The sequence below is a fragment of the Tetrao urogallus genome (genome assembly GCF_951394365.1).
Source record: "Tetrao urogallus genome assembly, chromosome: 3".
Lineage (NCBI taxonomy): Eukaryota > Metazoa > Chordata > Aves > Galliformes > Phasianidae > Tetrao > Tetrao urogallus.
In genome coordinates, this window is record NC_136815.1 from 86,287,933 (window position 1) to 86,308,300 (window position 20,368).

At 41.1% G+C, this 20,368-nt stretch overlaps 1 protein-coding gene across 1 annotated transcript in view; it reads left to right on the top strand.

Annotated features, from left to right (window-relative positions):
- Positions 1-439: 439 nt before the first annotated feature.
- The window catches only part of RNF144B (ring finger protein 144B), a gene marked incomplete at its 3' end in the record, with an annotated part of 30,323 nt that continues 10,394 nt past the window's right edge, over positions 440-20,368 (top strand). Inside the window, exons 1-3 of the mRNA XM_079533754.1 lie at positions 440-625; positions 13,517-13,621; positions 20,103-20,163. Of these exons, the coding sequence (XP_079389880.1) occupies positions 461-625; positions 13,517-13,621; positions 20,103-20,163 (331 nt within the window). The 5' untranslated portion in view covers positions 440-460. The remainder of the gene's footprint in view (positions 626-13,516; positions 13,622-20,102; positions 20,164-20,368) is intronic.

Consider the following 20,368-nt stretch of genomic DNA (forward strand, 5'->3'; position numbering starts at 1 on the left):
CATGGTTATTCTGAGCATCTCCATGTAAGTGTGCACTTAGTTTAAGGCTCACAAAACTCATTTAGATGCCTAGGAGCCCTGCAGAGTTAAGTGGAAGAGCTGCATGGTCTTGGGTTGGATGTAAAAATACTGTTGTGTGTGATATAAGTAATGTCTAATCTATGTGATTTGTGTTTGAATTTGCTGATAAGTGCCCTGACTGATACATTTGATGCCAACAAGGTAAATCTTCTCTGAGAATGCAGTCCAGTTCAGGTCTTTTGGGGTCCTGGGCTCTCAGGAACCTTCTTGGTAGAATGTCTTGAAGCACGAGACTAGAACCAAGATGACAGTACATTTAGGTGTGTAGGGGCTTTCATGAGATGTAAGTTCTCTCTTCAATGAGAAGTAACTACATGGTCTGTGGGATGCTTCAGCTCTTGATTTCTCTTTCCAGGCAGAGAGGACAACTGATGAGAGAATGGGCTCTGCGGGGAAGCCTAGCCCTGACACCATGACAGCTGACAAGTCAGAAGCTGGAGACTTAGCGCTGGAGCCCCTGCTCACTTGCAAGCTATGTCTCTGTGAATACTCCCTGGATAAGATGACCACTCTGCAGGAATGCCACTGCATCTTTTGTACATCGGTAAGATTTAGCAGCACCTTTAAGTTACGAGAGCAGAGTAATGGAAAATAGACAGAACTTCAAGATGGGACTGCTTACATCCTGCTAGAAGTGTTACCTCTGCTGATAGGGGATGCTTTCCTAGAGCATTTGGTATTAGTCTCTCTTGCTTTGTCTAGAAGATTTCTCTGTTATTCTGCATTTAATAACATGCAGCTCTAACAGATGTTCCTGTAGCATACAATAATAATAAATCCCGGTAGTAAATAGGAAAAAAAGATGCATTTTAAGACTATCAGAGAACATACACATTCATTTCTTCTGAAGCAAAAGTCATCCTATGACTGTGGTTTCGTTTCCCTGTTATTTTCTGGGTAGTCATAGGCCTTTTTTTCCTTTAAGTCTTGAATGTATTTTTTTAAGGGCAGTCAGAAAACCTAAACAAAAATTAAACCTGGCCTATTGAACCTTTGCCTCTGCAGTCCGTGCTGCAGAGAAATTGCCGAGGTCATGCATTGCCTATAGTTGTCAGTGAGGATTTTGCACCCTGCAAATTCAGATCAAATAAAGCTGGTGGAAGTGATAAAGGCTGGGGTTGAGTAAGCTCATAAAAGCCTTGCAGATATTAGTGCTCTTCTGGTTTCTTTGTCAGCATGGGGAAATGAATCCAGTTTCTCTGGCAATAGTGACTTTGATGTACCTGACTAATGAATACTGAAAGCAGGTCAGAAGTCACAGTACAGAAGGTTTTGGTTTTTTTTTAATATCTCCAGAATAAAAGTATTTATTTTTTGACAACAGATTGCAGGTAAGCCTCAAATAAGTACTTCTAAATTTTGCACTTGATTGTTTGAACTCAGAGAAGCAAAGCGATGTTATGAAGCAGGATAAAAATAATAGAATGGCTTATTTTGGAGGGGACCTTAAAAATCATCTTGCTCCAACCCCCTGCCATGGGCAGAGTTGCCACCCACCAGATCAGGCTGCCCATCCAACCTGGCCTTGAATGTTTCCAGGGATGGGGCATCCACAGCTTCTCTGGGCAACATGTGCCAGTGCCTCACCATCCTCTGACCAGCCTCCACCTGGACATAGAGCTGTTGAGAACAGCACTTTGCCTACATCCATCCAACCAATTCTTTGTCCATCTGATAGTCCAGCCTTCAAATCCCTATGTTTCAAGAAACCAGGAGAAGAGTGGTTAATTGCATTTTCAGCCTGAAATTCATGTAGCATCTCTTCCATGCTGACTTCCACAAGACATGCCTAACAGGTAGATACAAAGGAAGATAGAACTTTAAATTTAAAACTTGGAAGTATTGATATTTATAAAGCAGTCTCACTCTTCTCTGAGAATTTACTGACCGATTTACTAACATTAGTAGCAGTTGACTCTAACCTGAGTATTGGCTGAGCAGAGTAATCCTCTGGCCCTAGGAAAGGGAGGTCTGCTGAGTACTGTACCAGACAGAGCTGAGTTCTCCACTGTTCTTAAAGGAGAAATCAGTGACAACTGGGTATGGCTGCTGTTCCTACCCATCCTTTGTTGATGCTGAACCTGCCACCTTGCATGTGTACCTTATACTTGGATGGTAGCATGAAGCATGTCCGCCCTGAACATGGCTTTAGGACTACCATTACAGAGTGCAATCATGGCTGTTTTGCATCTGTGCTGACTCCGTATAAGGCTAGAGTCAGCCTTGGGTGAGTTTTGAATGCAGCTGGGTGAAGCCTTTAGACAAGCTCTGTGTATATGAGTTGGCTTAATATGCCTTTGTTGTGCTTATGCTCTGTGTCTACCCCTTGGCTGTTGTCGCCTGTTCACCTCTGTCTTTCACAGTCACTTCTCACTTGTCCTGTGATCACCTTGTCTGGCTGTGATACCAGGGACAGGTAGAAAAGGAGCATCTTTTATGTGCTCAAGCATTCTGTGATGAGTTGCTGCTCTCTTCTTATTTCTGCACCTGACGGTGCAAAAGATTGGACGTGGGCTGTGTCACTGCCTGCAGAGTGCTCTGTGCTTTCCAGCTGCCTTTCCTTTTGCTCACTACGTGTGCTGAGATGGAAACAAATACAAGCAAATACCAGTATATCTTTGCTCCCAGAGATTCCTGTGTGCCCACAAAGAAATGCCATGCTATGTAATGCAAGGAGGTACACTGAACTTCGGTTCAGAAATGTTCCTGGAGAGATCAAGGGTTTCAAAAAGCACTGAAAGATTTTGTAGTGGTTATAAGGAGAAAGGAAGTTGTAAGGCACTTATATAGAAGCAAGATGTGTAACAGAGGAAGGCTGTTTGATACCTCTAGCACAGATGTGGTTGATAATCTGTGTCTGTATTGATGCAACGGAGACGCATAGATCTTACCTCCTTCAACAAAGAGGTCTCTGTCTTTTAACCTGCTTGTATGCTTTTCCATCTTGAACTCAGCATTTTCTGGCTGTATAAGTGGCAGTGATAGCTTTAGGCAGCCTCCAAAGAACAGTGGCAGAAGCAGCGCCTCACTACAGAGGGCCTCAGTGCAATGCCAGGACTTGTGTAAAACACTGCACTGGGCACAGCCTGCAGTGGCTGCTCTGCTATGCAGTGCTGTAACTTCCCTCCCATCCATGACAAGGCTTTTAGATACCTTCTTAATGCAACATCTGTCTTAAAGGCTGTGTGAATGTTAACCTTGAGCTGTAGGAATCTAGCCCATATTAGTTTTTGAGCTAGCAGAGCTACCTGTCTGCATAGCTTATTTGTATTTTTTATCACTAAGGTTAATTCTGTAGATCCATGAACAGTATTAAATTTGAAATTTAATAGAATACTTCACGTGGGCATAGGATGTTCAATTCTACTAAAATAAAGCCACTAGTTTGGTTAACTTTTGTTCTATTACATATGTAGCTTTTTTTTTTTTTGCCAAGTGCACTGATAGTTCTCTGTCTGTGATTGTTTTTTACTACAACACTTTTGATCTGGGCAGTAATTGGAAATTGTTAATGTATGAGCATCTGCAGGGGAGAGATTATATCTCCTTTTTATTAGACTTTGTACACAGCTATTTTTTTCAGCTTAGATACCCTTGTAGTAAATATTATATCTTAGAGAAGCTGTGTTCTTGCCAAAGTAAGCTTTATTTAAGGAGGTGTATATTTGCATTTTGGAAGAAGGTTGCAATTAAGACAGGAGCTTTTCACCTAGCCATTTTTACTCTGCTTGTTCAGAGAAGAGAAAACAGATGGCTTTGTATGATACAGTCATCTCATTTGGTAGGCCAGTCTGAGAAGACATCAACCTTGGATTTCTTATCATTTCATAGAATGTCTTGGGTTGGAAGGGACCTTAATAAAGATCATTGAGTTCCAACCTGTCTGCTGTGTGCAGGGTTGCCACCCACTAAATCAGACACCAGCTCAGGCTGCCCAGTGCCCCATCCAGCCTGGCCTCGAATGCCTTCTGGATGGGAACCCACAGCTTCTCTGGGCAGCCTGTGCCAGTGCATCACCACTCTCTGAGTAAAGAATTTCCTACAAATGTATAATCACAACCTTCCCTCTTCATGGTTTAAAACCATTGCCCTTTGTTCTGTCATTATCGGGCTTTGTAAAACATCGGTCTGCCTCTTGTTTATACTTGTTTCTTCTTAATATCTAACCTAAATTTCAATCCTTTCATTTTAAAACCATTTCCTTTTGTCTTATCACTATCTGCTCATGTGAAAAGTCGGTCTCCCTCCTGTTTACAAGTTGCTTTCATTATTGGAAGGCTGCAATGAGTTCTCCGCAGAGCCTTCTCTTCTCCACACTGAACAAACCCAGCTCCCTCAGCCTTTCTTTGTGGCACAGACCTTCAGTCATCTTCCTGGCCCTCCTTTGGAAGGCCTCCAACAGCTCCATGTCTTACTGTTGCAATTGGTGTGAGACTCCACTGACATGTAAGATGAAGCACTCCTTTACACACTGCATGCTTTGGAAACAGCTATAATGTACATCGTGGCTTAAAACTACATCGTGCAAAACTTCTGACATCCTTTATATTATTCAGATAACTTCCTGTGCCCATTAAAGCTTTGTGGAGTGCCATGCTGCAAACACACGTTATTATAAATGAATACACACATATAATATTTTGCAATATACATATTGCTTATGCCACATACTTTTTATACTATACGTCCCATTCAGAAAAGGGAGCGTCTCATCTGTTCTCAGTACTGCTTGTCTTTTTATCCATTTTATCTTATCAGTCATCCTTCTTGTGTGTTTGCAGGATATCCTTCCTGTCTACAGCATCTTGTGCTTGCCTTGTCTTGAAGCCTTTTATTCCTTGGAAGCAACCAGCTACAAAGGTCTTTGCTCCTTTGGTCCCACTGCTCACGTATCTACATAAAATGATTATTCACTGTGCCTGGCTTTGCCATCAGACTGTTATGAAATACAGAATTTTACTGTACTTCTGCCTGAATCCAAAGCAAAATAATATTTTTTTGTATCCTGATTAGCTTACAAAATTATACATTGCTGTACTTGGACAAGTGTCAGAAGTGCTCTCACAGTTTGGTTGCTCTTGACAGCACTGCTGTTAGGGAGAATGTGGTTTTGAAGGGGTCTGTTAATGTGTTAGCTTCCTCCGTCCTCGGTTCTGTTTGGTTTTGTCTTTCCTCTTTTTCCTCTCTCTTTCTGAAAACTACAGGTTTCTTATATGAGCCAGGTGAGCAATTCCACACTATAGCTTCACCCTCTTTACATCAGGCAGTGGCTTGTATTCGTCCTGTGTCTTACTTACTGGATCAGGTTTTGAGATGCATAAAACAACATATAACAAACTCTGAAAGCAAAAGATAGTTTTAGATGTTGACAGTACATGTTCTGCAGGTCTAGCATGATTCACCATTCTTTCTCATCCAAGCAAATTCTTTGTTAAGTCTTGTATTTCTGAGAAGTGTGTGAAGTAACTGAATTACAAAATATGCAAAACAAATGCCATGGTGATCACATGTTTGATGTTTTGGTGCACACAATCCAGTCTAATCCAGGTTTAAATCTCCTCCAACCTTAACAGGAAAAGTCAACATGCATTGTTGAATAGAAGCACAGGTAACTTCTACCTCAAATATTCTACAAAGTAGGTGATCTGGCAGTGTTTGGGAGAACCCAATTTTCTGCTGTGTGACAGCAAGGCCAGGGCTCAGGAAAGGTAAAAAAAGGCTCCTCTACAGCTATTGATAGCCTGGTGCCCTGGGCAGCTGCCTGCCTGCCTGGTGAGTCAGGGCCATAGGATTCTGCAGTCTCTGAGAGAGGAGCTGGCATGCTGCTGCCAGCTACATTTTCAAGGGGGGAAGGGAAAATCCTTCCAGAAAGAGAATTTTCACCTTTGTACTTCAACAGCAGGGCACTCTTTTCTTGTGCCTTCTAAGGCAGCTGTGTGCTGCCCTACCTTCTTCTTCTTCAGTTGGCCTCATACTGACCTTTTGTCCTTACTGCTGCAAGCCTTAGACTGCTTTTCTAGGGAAGGACTGGTGAGCTGTAGACAAACTGATGTGAAGGATCAGCATGAACTGCAAAAAGCACGGGAAGAAAAGCTTTGGAGCAGAGCTTTGGAGCTTTGGAGATTGATTCAACCAAAGTCAAGGGAGAAGCAGATGACAAAGAGCATGAGATGTCTGCTGAATTATGCATTATACACAAATACTCCAGTGAAGGACTACTGAGTAAAATTTATCAGTAAGAGAAAATCTGAACACCTAAATCTAGCAAACATTGGATTTTAATGTTTCTTATCTTTCTCTGTGCTAACTTTCATGAGGGGACTTCTTGATCCCCTCTTCTTTCACTTCTTTTCCTCATCCTAGGAGACATCTGCATGTGCTCATGGCTGCACTAGAACACTGTGTTCTCCTGTTCCTAAAGAGCCCTTGTGCTGCAATGACCCACTTACTTTATATAAAACTCACCTCAGATTGTTTTCTGTTTCCACCCACAGGTAAAAGCTGCCAAATTTTGACATTTCAGATTTTTTTTTTTCCCAGCTTGACATTTGAAATGTTTCAGAATAGCTTTTTTTTTTTTTAAAAGTTATAAAAAAGAAAATTCCCACACCTGCTAATATTGGCACTGAACGCTTAGCATTTTTATCATAATTTAGATGGTTTAAGAGCTTCTTGCATGTATCTCTGGATAGAATATCAGAAAGGCACAAATGTACCCTTTTGGTGGATGCTACCATTCAGGAAAGTGGGCAACGTGTTGCTGAAGTCAGCAGGAATGGTAGCACCATGACAGTGGCCGAGAGGAGAATTGGGGAGGACAGAGGAGGAAGAGAGAACCACAATATTTAATCACAGCACTGTGTCACCAAAGTTTGTCATCTCTGTTTAACAAATGAAGAAACAGATGTGAAGTAAGCACATTCTAAGTCAGTGCCTTGGAATAGTGGAGTATCGGAGCCAGTCTGTGACATAAGCCTCGTGGTCACATCTGTTTTGTAGCTGTTGGTAAGGGAGTGTTTGGTTTGACACAGATTTGTTTGCAAACAGTGTTCACAACTGGTTGAGGTTTTTCTAGTCCTGTTCTCTGGTCTTTTTTTTGTTTTGTGGTGCTGCTTTATGTCAAAGATTACCAGGTAGCCATCCTGATTTTAATGAAGTGCTTCCACTTTGTGGAAGGCTTTGTGTAAATTTGTTTTGGACTGTGTGTCTGAGCAGAATCCAGCACCATTGGCAGTGGATTACAGCAGATCCCTGAGACAGATTTGGAAGAGCCCCTGGAAAACCGGGTTTGAGGAGCAGCAGGAGATAATTATCTACTGGTCCATTGTCATCTTTCCTTACTGATGTTTTCACTTAGTTATGACAAAATAAGATGCTTGTCAAATCATATTTTTCCTCTGCTTCCACTAAGCTACAAGATAATATGCCATTAGGGGCTGAAAGGGATCTTTTTTTCTGCTTTCCTTCAAGCATCTTTCTCAATAAAGATTTTTTGTGACCCGATTTATCCATTTAATTATATCCATTTAAAGGTAACTTCATTTATTGCTGCATCTGGTCCTTAGCTAACATACAGATTGAGCGATAAAATAGCTTGTTTTCTTGGTGTACTATTATTGTACTTTTAACAAACTCTTTTTGATTGGAAAAGCCCTGTTGTTTTTTTTGTTGTTGTTGTTTTTTCCAAGCAAAGTGCAGATGCATCCAAGCTAAATGACAACAGGATTAATTCATCTGGCTTTAAGACCTGTTTAGAAGTGCTTGACAGATTCCAGGAGTTTGATCTCTACACACTGGAAGTGGGTGGTTCAGTGTTACAGATTGAATGTGCAGAGGTGCATGTCATGACAATTATGACTGTACTGTTAATTTGTTGGAGTTCTGACAAGTCAATAATACATACAAGCTATGTGACTACAACACTGTCATGTGTATGCACTAAAAAACAGGTAACATATATAAATAAGAAAGAAATGAGAGCTATGTCTTGTTAAGCTGCTTATGCACTTGGAAAGTGCATGAACACTGCATAGAACTGAAGTGGCTGTTATCATAAGGCAAAGATACTCGTGGCCTCTGGAAAGCCAATCAAAAAGTTATGTCCTCTTTCCAGTCTTTTTTATTTCATCCTTCCAATTTTGAGTGTGAAAAAAGACCATGGCTAAAAAACCCAAACTCATTATGGTTTTGGGGACTTAAATCTCGGAAGGAGATTTAACATTTTAGATCAGTCTTGTGGATTGGAACCTGAAGTTTTCTTAAATTTTCTGGAACTGAAATTGTCTTTCAGTTATACATTAGTAGGAAAGACTTTCTTCTTTTTGCAGAATATTTTAAATATTTTTTTTTTCTTGTAAAAGTTTAACATAAGTCATACTCAAGGAGTGGTTACAAAACACTCTAGACCTGCTTTCCCTCTCCCCTCATTTCCAGTGTTATTGTGTTGTTTAATTAAAGAAAAATACCCTTACTTATTCAATGTCAACTGCTGCATGGTGATCAGCAGCATTATCTGTAGCACTTGACAGGGAAATAGGCCAGTGGACTGTTCAGTGGAGGAGAAGCTGCTTGCAAGATCGTACCCAGACAGCAGTGGTCAATGGCTAAACGTCCAGATGGAGATTAGTGATGAGTGGTGTCCCTCAGGGGTCTGTACTGGGACCAATGCTCTTTACTATCTTCATCAGTGACATCAGCAGGGGATTGAGTGCACTCTCAGCAAGTTTGCTGATGACACCAAGCTGTGGGGTGTAGTCAGCACACTCGAGGGATGGGATGTGGAATACTCACTACGGGAGATACACAGACCTGGTGGAGCGCATCCAAAGGAGGGCTGCAGAAATGATCCAAGGGATGACACACCGCCCCTGTGAGAACAGGCTGTGAGAGCTGGGGGTGTTCAGCCTGGAAAAGGCTTTGGGAAGACCTGAGAGCAGCCTTTCAGTGTCTAAAGGGCGAGTACAAGAAAGAAGGGGATAGATTTTTAAGCAGGGTCTGTGGTGGTAACACAAGGGGAAATAATTTCAAATTAGAGGAGTAAGATTTAGATTTGATAAAGGGAAGAAGTTTTTTACAGTAAGGGTAGTGAGGGACTGGAACAGGTTGCCCAGAGATATGGTGGATTGGACAAATCAAGGTCAGGCTGGACCAGGCTCTGGGCAACCTAATCTGGCTGTGGATGTCCCTTTTCATTGCAGGGGAGTTGGACTAGATGATTTTTAAAGATCCTTTCCAACTTAATTCAATTTTTCTTCTTCATGGCCATCCCTCCAACTTTCATAGTGCTACCTGTTCAATTTTGCCATATCACATACACAGTTTCCTTTTATCCTTTAACATCCGAACCAATGATTTAGGCAGCTGGATTGCTGTGTGCAAGTGGGAGAAGAGCAAGGTAATAGAACGTGTCAGGGTACTCGAAAAAGTAGTATTTAGGAATGACTGAGATCTGCCTTTTCTCTCTGGCAGAGATATTATCAGAAAATGGCTTTGAATAGAATCATAAAATTTTGCAGTGAGAAAGATAAAATGCTTTTGGCACATCATTACCTAGAAATGTAATACTGAAATTACACTTTCATCTCATTCTTAAGTTAAAATGTGGAACTGTTATAAAAATAAATGCATCTATGTTGCACGTACTATAATTTGATCTAAGTACTTTACAGGCCTTAACCATCTAGATGTATATCTCATGAGAACCACTTTTTTGAAGTAGGCAAATAGACATTGACCTTATTTTAGTAAATGACAGAATGATAGCCTGAAAAACAATAACATCTTAATGTGAAAAACAACTTTTTCCTCAAAATGCTTAGAGAACAAATTATTTGAAAGAGATAATGTTACATATTATGAGTATCAGGCAGGAAAAAAAAGATTTCTAGAACTATTTTCACTAAAGTTGACAGTCCAGCAGGAGCAAAACTTGATTGGTGAAGTTAGATCAGCACAAAACCTTCTGTTTGGGTGTACCAATTTTTACTAGTGGAGTGGTATTACATTTGAATCAGCCGCTCTTCCTTGATTGCATCCAGACTTTATAACATATCCCAGAACACAAAGGTGCTTGGTGAGCAAAACCTTAGTGAAGATGAGCTTAAACCAATCAGGGTACAATTGCAAGTACAGGAGTTAAAATTCCTTTGATTGCTGTCTGCCATTTATTTGATGGAGCAAATGCAATGGAGCCAGATCTCAGATTTCATCTGTAGGCAGCAAGCTGTAAACCTGTTCTGCAAGAGACCTCAGTGGGTTTTTAATCCTGCTGCCTTGACCATTGTGCCTTGAATACGTGAGGCGTTTGTGGAAGCCTCACTTGCTAGTGGGAAGCCTGCTGAAGGTGACTTGGGCCACAAAGAGTGTAGCTCTCCATGTCAAAAATTCTCACCAAAAGTCTCAGGTTCTCAACCACTGACTGCTCTCTATGCTTGTACATCACTACACAGTGGTAAGTTGGTGAGAGTGTAAGCCCAAGGGTGTTAAGACCTCTTTGAAAGGATCGATAACAGCAGGACAAGGGGAAATGGTTTTAAGTTGAGGGAGGGCAGATTTAGGTTGGATGTCAGGGGGAAGTTTTTTACAGAGAGAGTGGTGAGGTGCTGGAACAGCTGCCCAGAGAGGCTGTGGATGCCCCGTCCATCCCTGGAGGTGTTCAAGGCCAGGTTGGATGGGGCCCTGGGCAGCCTGGTCTGGTATTAAATGGGGAGGTTGGTGGCCCTGCCTGTGGCAGGGGGTTGGAGATTCATGATCCTTGAGGTCCCTTCCAACCCTGGCCATTCTGTGATTCTGTGATTCTGAATCCTTGAGGTGATTTCTTGGCTGTCAAGATGATGATCCTTTCAAGGAACTCTGGTATCACAGAGTACCTTCGTCCTACCTGCATTTTGTAGAGGATTAAATGTATGTAATATAAATATGTAATACGTACAGTTTTTTAGACAAAAAGCATGAAAAAATAGTCTTATATTTTGCATTTATGTAATGAATTCTTCATAGTGTAGGAGAACAGACTGCTGAGAAAATGAATTCATTGTACAAACTGTGAATCCTCTTTTCATCACGTATACAGTTGGTATGTCAATCCAGTTGCTTTGTTTGCCATTTTTCAACTAAGTAGCTAAATTAGTAGATGGACTGTAAATAAAGTAAAACCTCTCTAAAAAACAGTCTTGCTGTTAATGTGGAGATGTATTTTGAAATTTTAGTTATTTTCCACTGTCTGATCTTTGTTTTTGGTTTTTTTTTTTTCTGCTAAAAATGAAAGAGGGCACAGGAAGTTCAAATCTTCACATACAGATTTAGGTAAAAATCATCATCCTGTTAAAAACCTTCCTGTAAGTCCTTCCATCATCAATCATTTTTTGAATTGCTTCCAGAATACATTCTCCAAGCTCAGAAAATTGAGGCGAAAGTTATAATAGCTATAAAACTATTTAAGATGTAGGTTTTGGGTGAAGTTCCATGGCACTGCACAGATCTGTTATGAAATATATCCAAATCACCCTCTTGTAGCACAGCATCCTCTACAAGTATTGCAAGAAGGCTTAACTTGTTATCCTCATCTACAGTCAAGTGGTGAGTGGGTGAAGGAGAATCCCCGTGCATTAACAGTCCCCAGAAACCCCTGTTCTCCTGGTGTGGTGTCCCTAGTGGCTCAGATAGAGGACATAGAAGCTGAATTCAAACCCCATGCTGTTGTTGGAAGTTCCTTAAGCTCTTCCTGGCCATGTTGGCAGGAGAGGTTAAATGTCAGTGCGCTGAGCTTCTGTCCTGGAAGTCTAAATTAAGAACAAGGCTCTGGGCTGCTGGTAGGCCTGCAGGAACTTCTCAGCCTTTGTCCTCGCTCTGTACCCGGCTGACCTGAGCTGCCCCCAAAATACAAATCCACTGCACCATGCTGTCAAAACAAATTACTCAATATCAGGCAGCACCGCAGAGGAGACAGAAGGCAGGATCTCAGTGAAAGTAAAAGGCTGTTCTCTCGTGCTTGCTGAGGAACTAAGGCAGACTAAATGCTTTGACAAGAGGGGAACTTTTCCCCTTCCCCAAATGTTGCCGTAGGTCTTGATGCAGAAGGTAATCAAGTCTCCTATGAGGGCAGAGAGCAAGACATGAAGAGCCCAGGTACCTGAGGAGCCCTGTTCCTAAGGTTGGCAGATCTTAAGAACCTTACACTGTATTTCTTAAAAATGGTCAGGTATTTAATCAGGAAAGCCCAGATTAGAAGCCCTAATGACCCATTAAGTCAGGGGCATCCAGTGCTGCAGCTGGCCTCAGTGGACAGGAGCAGGGAGGGAGAAAAGGAACAAAGCAACAGAGGGAAGAAGCTGGCAGATCTGATGAGGAGGACAGGATTACCATGTGAGCATGTAATAGATCTGTGGAGAACAAAGCTTGCTTAGACCTGCACTCATAAAACAAGTTGGTTTTCATTTACAATAAACCATGCAAGCCGATACCAAAATATGCCAGAAATCCACATTTTGTAATTTTGTTAGCAGTGATTTGCAATTTACTGCATGCTCTTTGATTTTGTTCAAGGAGGTGGTTGTTCTGTTTTATTTAGAAGCAAGTTCACTTACTTGCCTGTGTACTTTGGAGATAAAATTAGAGCCCTGTGCGTCAGTCCATTGCCCCAGTTTTGTTTCGTGACTTCACTGAAGGTGGTCTAATATGCGTTAAATAGGCAAAAGAATTGTGGAGCCCTAAGGTCCAAATTACATGTATTTGAAACTGGCATGCCTAATAAAAGGTGGGGATGCTGACGTTGGAGTGGAGAAGTCTGCCATTTTTGTGTCATCAAACAGTTTGAAACGTTCCTAGGAAGGTGTCTGTGCTGAAAACAGACCTAGAACTCTTTCTGAACGGACCAGAGGCTGATGATAAATCATAGTAAATCCTGGAAGTTACCTGATCTCAGTGGAGCCTTGAGAGGGAGAAGAGAACTGATAACTGCACATCTTGTCGGGCAGATTATAACCTCCTGTAACCTTCTAAGCCTCCCCCTTTTATGGAGCTGAGAACAGTAGCCTCTTTCTTGTAAATGGAGGCTGCTGACTGAGAGTCTGAATTAAGAATGCAAAAGGAAAGACAAAAGAATGAAGCCTGTTTAATTAATATGAAGGATCCTCCTGCATAATCTACCGAACTCGACTGAGCAGAGTGTAGGAGTTCGTGCTCAAGGGTCTGACTTGCTGATTTGGATAAACGCAATGCTCAGCAGATGAAGTCACACGTAATTAATTGTTCTGTGTTGCATTCTTTCCTATGTAATGACCTGTAGCATTCACACTTGCAATAATTGATGCTTTTTGTGTGCTGGAGCTACAGGATAGCCAATTAAGGCAGTGAAAGTGGTAGTTGTGTGGAAGTTCCAGCATTGCTGTGCTACTAACATATAGGCTCTAAGTTCTTTCTCTTTTGTTATTTCTAGTGCCTGAAACAGTACATGCAGCTGGCCATTCAAGAAGGTTGTGGTTCTCCTATCACTTGTCCAGACATGCTCTGTGTGAACCATGGGACCCTACAAGAAGCCGAGGTATTAACAGTTCTTTCTCCTTTTTTAAGCATAAAAACCCCAAAGTTCTTTTCTTCATCTACATAATAAATATGATCATGTACTTTTTCCTCCCTTTAATTACCTTTAATGAGCTTTTGGCAAGAAGCCTGACTGACAGGAACTACTAGAAACAAACAGATGTTTTTCAAGGGTTTTGCTCCTTTTTCCATCTGTGCCTTGAGGAAAGGCTTAATTGGCATCCAGACAACCTCTGAATTATCCGTGCAGGTGACTTAACCAGAATACCTTGTATCCTAGAATTGCTGAGCCTCCATTAGTGCTGTCAGTTAAATTAGATTTGATATGACTACAGACACTACAATTCCAGCACCTCTTCAAACCCAAGAGCAACAACACAATCTGATTATACACAAAGCCAGAACGTTTTCTTCTGTGTTTATAATGAGCAGCAGCAACCAATTTGTGGCCCAATACAAATACATGAGACGGTAAAACTGCATGGAAAGAAAGGTATCTGCACAGCACTGGGTGGAGACTTTTCTCTTAGGTCTTAAGAGAAAAGTCTCTTGTTTCCCAGGGCAGAGATGGTAGAAATGGAGAGCTCAGAAGCTAAATGAGGTTTGGGCACAGCTGTTTGCACATCTGGCACACGCACAATCCCCCGAGTGACATGAAGGTTCAGTTTGGAAGTTGGAGGCAGAAAAGTGGAGGGAAAATGTAGCTTTAGACCTTGCACGCCTTGGGGCAGAGGGATTCAAGGGGCTGTAAATGGCCCCTAGAAGGCTTCCTAATGGCCTCCCAGCAGCACTCAAACAGCCTTCTGGCTCACTTAGAGCTTGTGCGAAGTTTCTGAATTGGGCTTAGTGCCGAGCCTGTAACATGGGAAGGAGCTGCTGACTGTGTGTCTGGAACCACATATGCCAGCTATTCTGCTCGTCTAGAAAGCAGTATAAAACTGTGGGTAAATCTGATGCTGCCCTGCAGCTAATCTTGCTTGCTCTGTGAGCCAGGTAAACCCCTGCTGGGCAGAGGAATACAAGCAGAAAAGAAAGACTAAAGTCTTTTGGCTTGTTTGGTGCATTCTCTCTGCAGTTGTGCACAGGAACAAAATCAAGGAGAATCAGGCCTCCATCTCAGAACTAAAGAAAGGCAGTTTATTATTTTCTGCATTCCTTTAAGCTCTGTTTGTACAGGTGGCATAACTGTATTAGAGATGTATAATTCTGTTCAAATGCAATCAGTGACAGCACAGTTCCTTGATGAATTTGACCTGTGGTCTTTTCTTTCAAAAATTTTTGTGCTGTGCAGTAAAAGCTGCAAGATCAGATCATAGTAGCTAAGCTATTTCTCACAAATATTTGAGATGTGATTACTTTCTGACGGGAATGTGATATTAAGTAGCAAACTCAATTCCATTAACCATGGGATGAGATTTTCCTTTGGCCAAACCCAGCTACTGTGGAAAGAAATCAGCTGCTGCCATTCCTCCTTTTTCTTTCTTTCTTTTTTCAATAAATGCAGAAAGGGCATAGCAATGTCATTCCTACCTATTGCACCACACTGAAGGCAACCAATGTTTACTGAAAACGCTGCTTTTAAGGAAAATGAACAAATGCTAGGAAGAATTCTGCACTGATAAACTAGGGCTATGATGCTATAGGAATTATAAGAATGTATTTCCCATTAATAAGCAGAAGGGCACTCCAGGGTAAGTATTAACGGACCATTAGCTTAATCCTTGAGTGCTTTTTAGGACTAAGGTAGAATGACCAAACTACCTGAGACATGCGTTGATGTCTGGTGGATGAATTAATATTCTAACAGTCCCTCTTGCCAGCTCTCTTGAAGCACAAACCCTCTGCTTGAAAAGCAAACAAGTCCCCAGTCTGGTTAAAGCAAACTGCTCATGTATGAGGACTGCTGCAAAAGTAATGCTTCCTGTTTTATTATGTTGGCACATGACATCAGAGGTGAATGTTGGTGGTGTGGCAATAGAGGTTGAACCTTCCCACAAATATTCTGATGCATTTCGTTGTCTTATGTGAGATAACTGCAGAGGGGCAGCCTGGCAAAATGGCATCTGACATGGAAGTGCATCCAAAGTGAAGGTGTGTCATTTCCCTCGTGTGGAAAGAGCAGCACCTACTGACATTTATTGATGCTTGCTGAATGTTTCTGGAGACTGAATTGTGGATACAAGCGCAGTGAGGCGGTAGTGATCTTGTTCATCACTGGTGAAAATGCATAGCTAACAGTGGTGGCTATGCTGAAAAAGAGCGTTTTGTAGCTGAGAATTCGCTCTATTAAATACTGTTATTGTGCTCTTTGTAGTTGTTGGAGTTTCCATGAAAATAAATAAAAGGCGTTACTTTTGGAGTGACCTACATATTTTACTAAATACTTCAGTAAAGAAAACCTTAGGAACCAATAAAGCGAGAACAATTGAAATAATAGATTGTGAATAATCTGCATGATCAGACTGCAAATTATGCATGAGCATTCTGTGTTCTTTTCTGTAAAGACTGTGAAAATGTGGCCTTTAAAAGCTGTTAGTTACACAAATCCTTATTCAGGTGGTGCAGAATATCTGTAAGTGTGGCTGCTGTTTGGCACAGAAGTGCAGAATACAGTCACACTCTGAAACTTCAGGCATGAAGGTATCAGTCTCCTTGTCTCCAGAAGGTCTGGATGTTTGCTCTCTGGCAGGTAAAAGTTCCACAGCAGGACAATGCCTTGAGAAAAGACACAACCCTGGCAACCACTTTCTCACCTGTCCAGTAGCGTATGCTTTGAAGCCACTTACATTTGTGCATTTCAAAGTTTCTCTTTTGGTAAATGTTAGTGTATGGAAGTAGGCATTCTTCTGAAATTGTTGTAGCTGTTGCCTGTACTAGCAGGTGCTGCTACAGTGTAAGGAAAAAATAGATTATCCCTTTAACAGACACGTTGTTAAATTGGTTCCATACTTTGGGCTAAACTGTGTCAAATTATGTTGGTCAACACAGTTGTCTTGTTTGTTTTTCAAATGCCTTTTGCCCTATCCTGCATAAGGGAGATAAGGTGAACTTAGGCATAATTTTAAGTGAGGAAAAGCCTTTCCATTGATATCAATGGGCTGAGTCCTCTTCACTAAGGAAGCTGAACAATTTGTAATAAAGCTTATAAGCAACTTATAATATGTAGTAGTTATGGAAGATTATTTACTACTTTCTGTCAAGGTGTGTAGTGTTTCTTTAGTGTTTTCTGTTTACCTACTTTAATACCTTCACTGTGAATTAAGTATGCTTTGTCCTTTGAGCAAAATTCTTGCATTCCTGTTGTTCAGTACTAAATTATTTGAGCATTTGGATTGCTCTGGACTTGATTCTGACACACGTGCTTGTTGTGTTGCTTTTGACAGGTGAGGGCAAAAGCTCTGGGTAACATTTTAAATGTGTAATACAATTTCTTCCCATATTTCTCATGAAGAAATGAGCAAGTCTGAAGAACTGGAATGCGACTTTGTAGAACAGCTAAAGACTTCATCAGCGTTTAGGGAGTAAACTACTCATTTGCAGAATATGAGATGCTGGGAGTTAAGGCTCAGCTTTTGGTGAACAAGAGCACTGTGTCTCTGGATCTCGGAAGAAAACATTTCAGGTTTTTTATTCTTAAAAAACTTAAGTCATTTGAACTGGAAAATTGTACCTTTAGGTGCTTAAAAAATATGTTTTCTGAACCCCCTGATTTGGTTTGTGTTTATAATAACAAAATCTAGCTGAAACTGGTATGTTCCCTGCCAGTTTTTTGTTCTGACAAACAGTACATTCAAATAGAAGGAACTGTTCCATGGGAGTGCTTGAAATCAAGTCTAATCTTAGATCATATCTTGGCCTGTTACATTAAGGTAGCAGCTGCTTGTAGTGTAGCTTGTTTTAAAGTAGAAATAAATAGGTTTTGATGGTGGTAAGGCAATGGTTTTGCCACCAGACTCTTTCAAATTAACTGGTTACATGAAAAAAAGAAAGTTTAAAAGCAATCTTGTTGGACAAGATGTTTGTCCTTTTGCACTCTAAAAAGTACAATAAATGAAACTGCTTTGGATTTGTTCCCAGAAGTAGGAGGTGGAAGGAGCATCTGATGCTGATGCAGTCCTCTTCAACTGTGCACACTTCTTCCATCTCGAATACTCCTGTCTCTCTTGGGAATTCACTCAGTTGATTTAATTGGAACAGTTAATATCCCTAATCTAAAGAAAGGGTAATTTATCACAATTTGAAATGGTTTTACTTGGTACAAATGCAATCACCAGCGTAAGCTGGGAATCAGTACTATGAATCAGGTCTTGAGTGCATTCGACAGCTTCCAATGTAGTACTCACTGGGATAATTTCTAGTGATTGTGCTTCTGATGCCTGTACTGTTTTGCAGCTCATAGGGCCGATGCCAGTGACCCATGTATGTGTAATTCTAATTGGATTAATACTGTGAAGCAGGCAGTTGGGTTTTCCCCTTGCCTCATGAGTTCAGTGAGGAGAATAGTACCTTTGCAGTTAGTACAGTTTCTATTTCTTGTCCCTCCATCTGTGTGAATACCTGGTCTACACCAGTGCTAATCTGGCAGAGGGTTGTCAGCACTTTGCAAAGAGATACAGAAATGGGATGGTGACCCAAATCTTAGAGTTCTTTACTGTTGTATTCCATACACAGCTGAGCAAAAATGCCATCGAGTGTCAGTTTAAAATACTGGTTTTATTTTTAATTTGAAAATTGGTTTGCATTTTGCAAGAGGTGATTGAAATGGTAAAATGAGGAGGAAGGTGAGAAAATGTTGACCTATCTTTTTCAGGGTCAAAATTAAAATTGTTGTACGTGTTATTTACTTATATCAATCCGAGAGAAGTAAATGAGAGAGTCATTTTGTATGTATTTATCATTAAATGAGCTCCTTGGTGGAGAAAACAAATTAATATTTCACGATTAAGTTATTGAATATGGTAGCTGAAAAAGAAAGGAGTGAGCATAATTTCTAGCAATGAGATTGAACCTCCATACAATCTCCCTGCAAACCACAGCCCAGCTTAGATCTGTTTTGCACTGTTAGCAAAATTAGATGCTGCCTCTATGAGTGCAACTTCAGCAGAGATGGGCAGTGCAGCCCTTTGCAAGTGGCTCTTGGTGCTGCTGGTTCAGGATCTTTCCTTGCTGTGTGTCTGCTAACGTGGAAAAGGGAGAAGCACTTGCCCTGATGAACTCTCCTCTTGTGGCATTATCAAGGCTTGATTCATATGGGTGTGAAAGGAAGGAAGATCTTTAAAGTTCTATTTATTGCCTCCTTGCATATCCTTTGGAAGCCTGAGAATAGACGCATGGAATTCTGTTTACCACTGTGATAACCAGCATTCAAAAGCAGGGAACTTGTTCTGCCTTGGCTCTTGCTTATAGCACTGCCCAAGTTACAAGGAACAGTCTGCCCCTGTGTAAACAGAACTCCGTTCCAGTGCTTTCCTTCTCCTTCCTTTGCTCTGTTTCTTGCATAGTAATAGCACCTCTCGTTATTGTACCATACTGGGCAGTCTTTTGGGACACTCGGCAAGGGTCCAACTGGAGACTTTAGTGGTAGTGACCTTTCCAAGTTTTCCTTTTTACCCTGGATGTTCTTATTTCAGGTGGGAGCTGCCATTTCTCATGAGAACTGTCAGTATTCTGATGCTCTGACAAGAGAATTTTATCTGTTGCTTACATAGAGAAACAAGAAAACTTATTTCAACTCCTGCCATTCCAATAAGTCTCACATCAAGATCTTTTCAGAAGAGTCCTAGCCTCTCATTTTCTTCATAGGTTTTTATTGTAACTTTAACTTAGCTTTAAAAAAAAGATTGTTGTAAAACCTGTCAGTGTAGCAATGAATAATTGATTAATTTCTTAGTCTGGAAGAGGAGACATCTGGATGCGCTCACATTCTTTCCGCACTTTGCCACCTGCTGTGTGGGCAGTTTGCTTCTGTTCAAGCTCCTTATCTGTTGAATGCAGTGTTCGAGGCAAGGCAGGGGAAGGGGTGTTTGAATGGATTCCTGAGTAGGGCTGAGACTGTTTCTGAGTCTGGTCTGACCCCTGCCATAAAGACTGGGAGACATGCATGAGCAGCCATTCGTTTGGCCTGTGTTCTTGTCCATGAACAACGGTTTTCGATTTCCAAGTCACCTTCAGATGCATTAAACAAACACAAAATAAAACTTTATAGTAAACATAGAATCCATCCACAAAGAAGGCTTTCCTGTGCATGGTTAGAAGGACGTGGGTGAACTACTGGGCTATGGGGCTGAAGTAGGAGAGATCAATTACTCCTTTACGCTTTGGAGAAGGAAGTCTGGGTATGGATGGGTGTGGTGGTAAAATGCAAGAAGGAAAAGAAGGTGAATTTGAGAGCTGGCTCAGGAGAGCAGAAAAGTAGAACAGGGTGTTTATTTTTCTCAAGTCTCTAATTGTTTCTAATGCTTTTTCTTTGTTTCTCATTGCAGATTGCCTATTTGGTACCAGTTGACCAGTTTCAGCTATTCAAGAGGCTGAAATTTGAACGTGGTATGAAACTTTTCAGTTTCTGTTACCTTGGTTTTTAAAATGTCAGTGGAAGCAGTAATATAACAAACTCTAAAGCACTCTGCCTTAAGACAAAGTCCACTGGGTAAATTAAGGAAGAGGTGGAGAAAATATCATTATTTTGAAATTGATTAACTGCAATCATAAAGTCCACAGGCCAATTTGAAATGATTTTGGTAAAACAAAA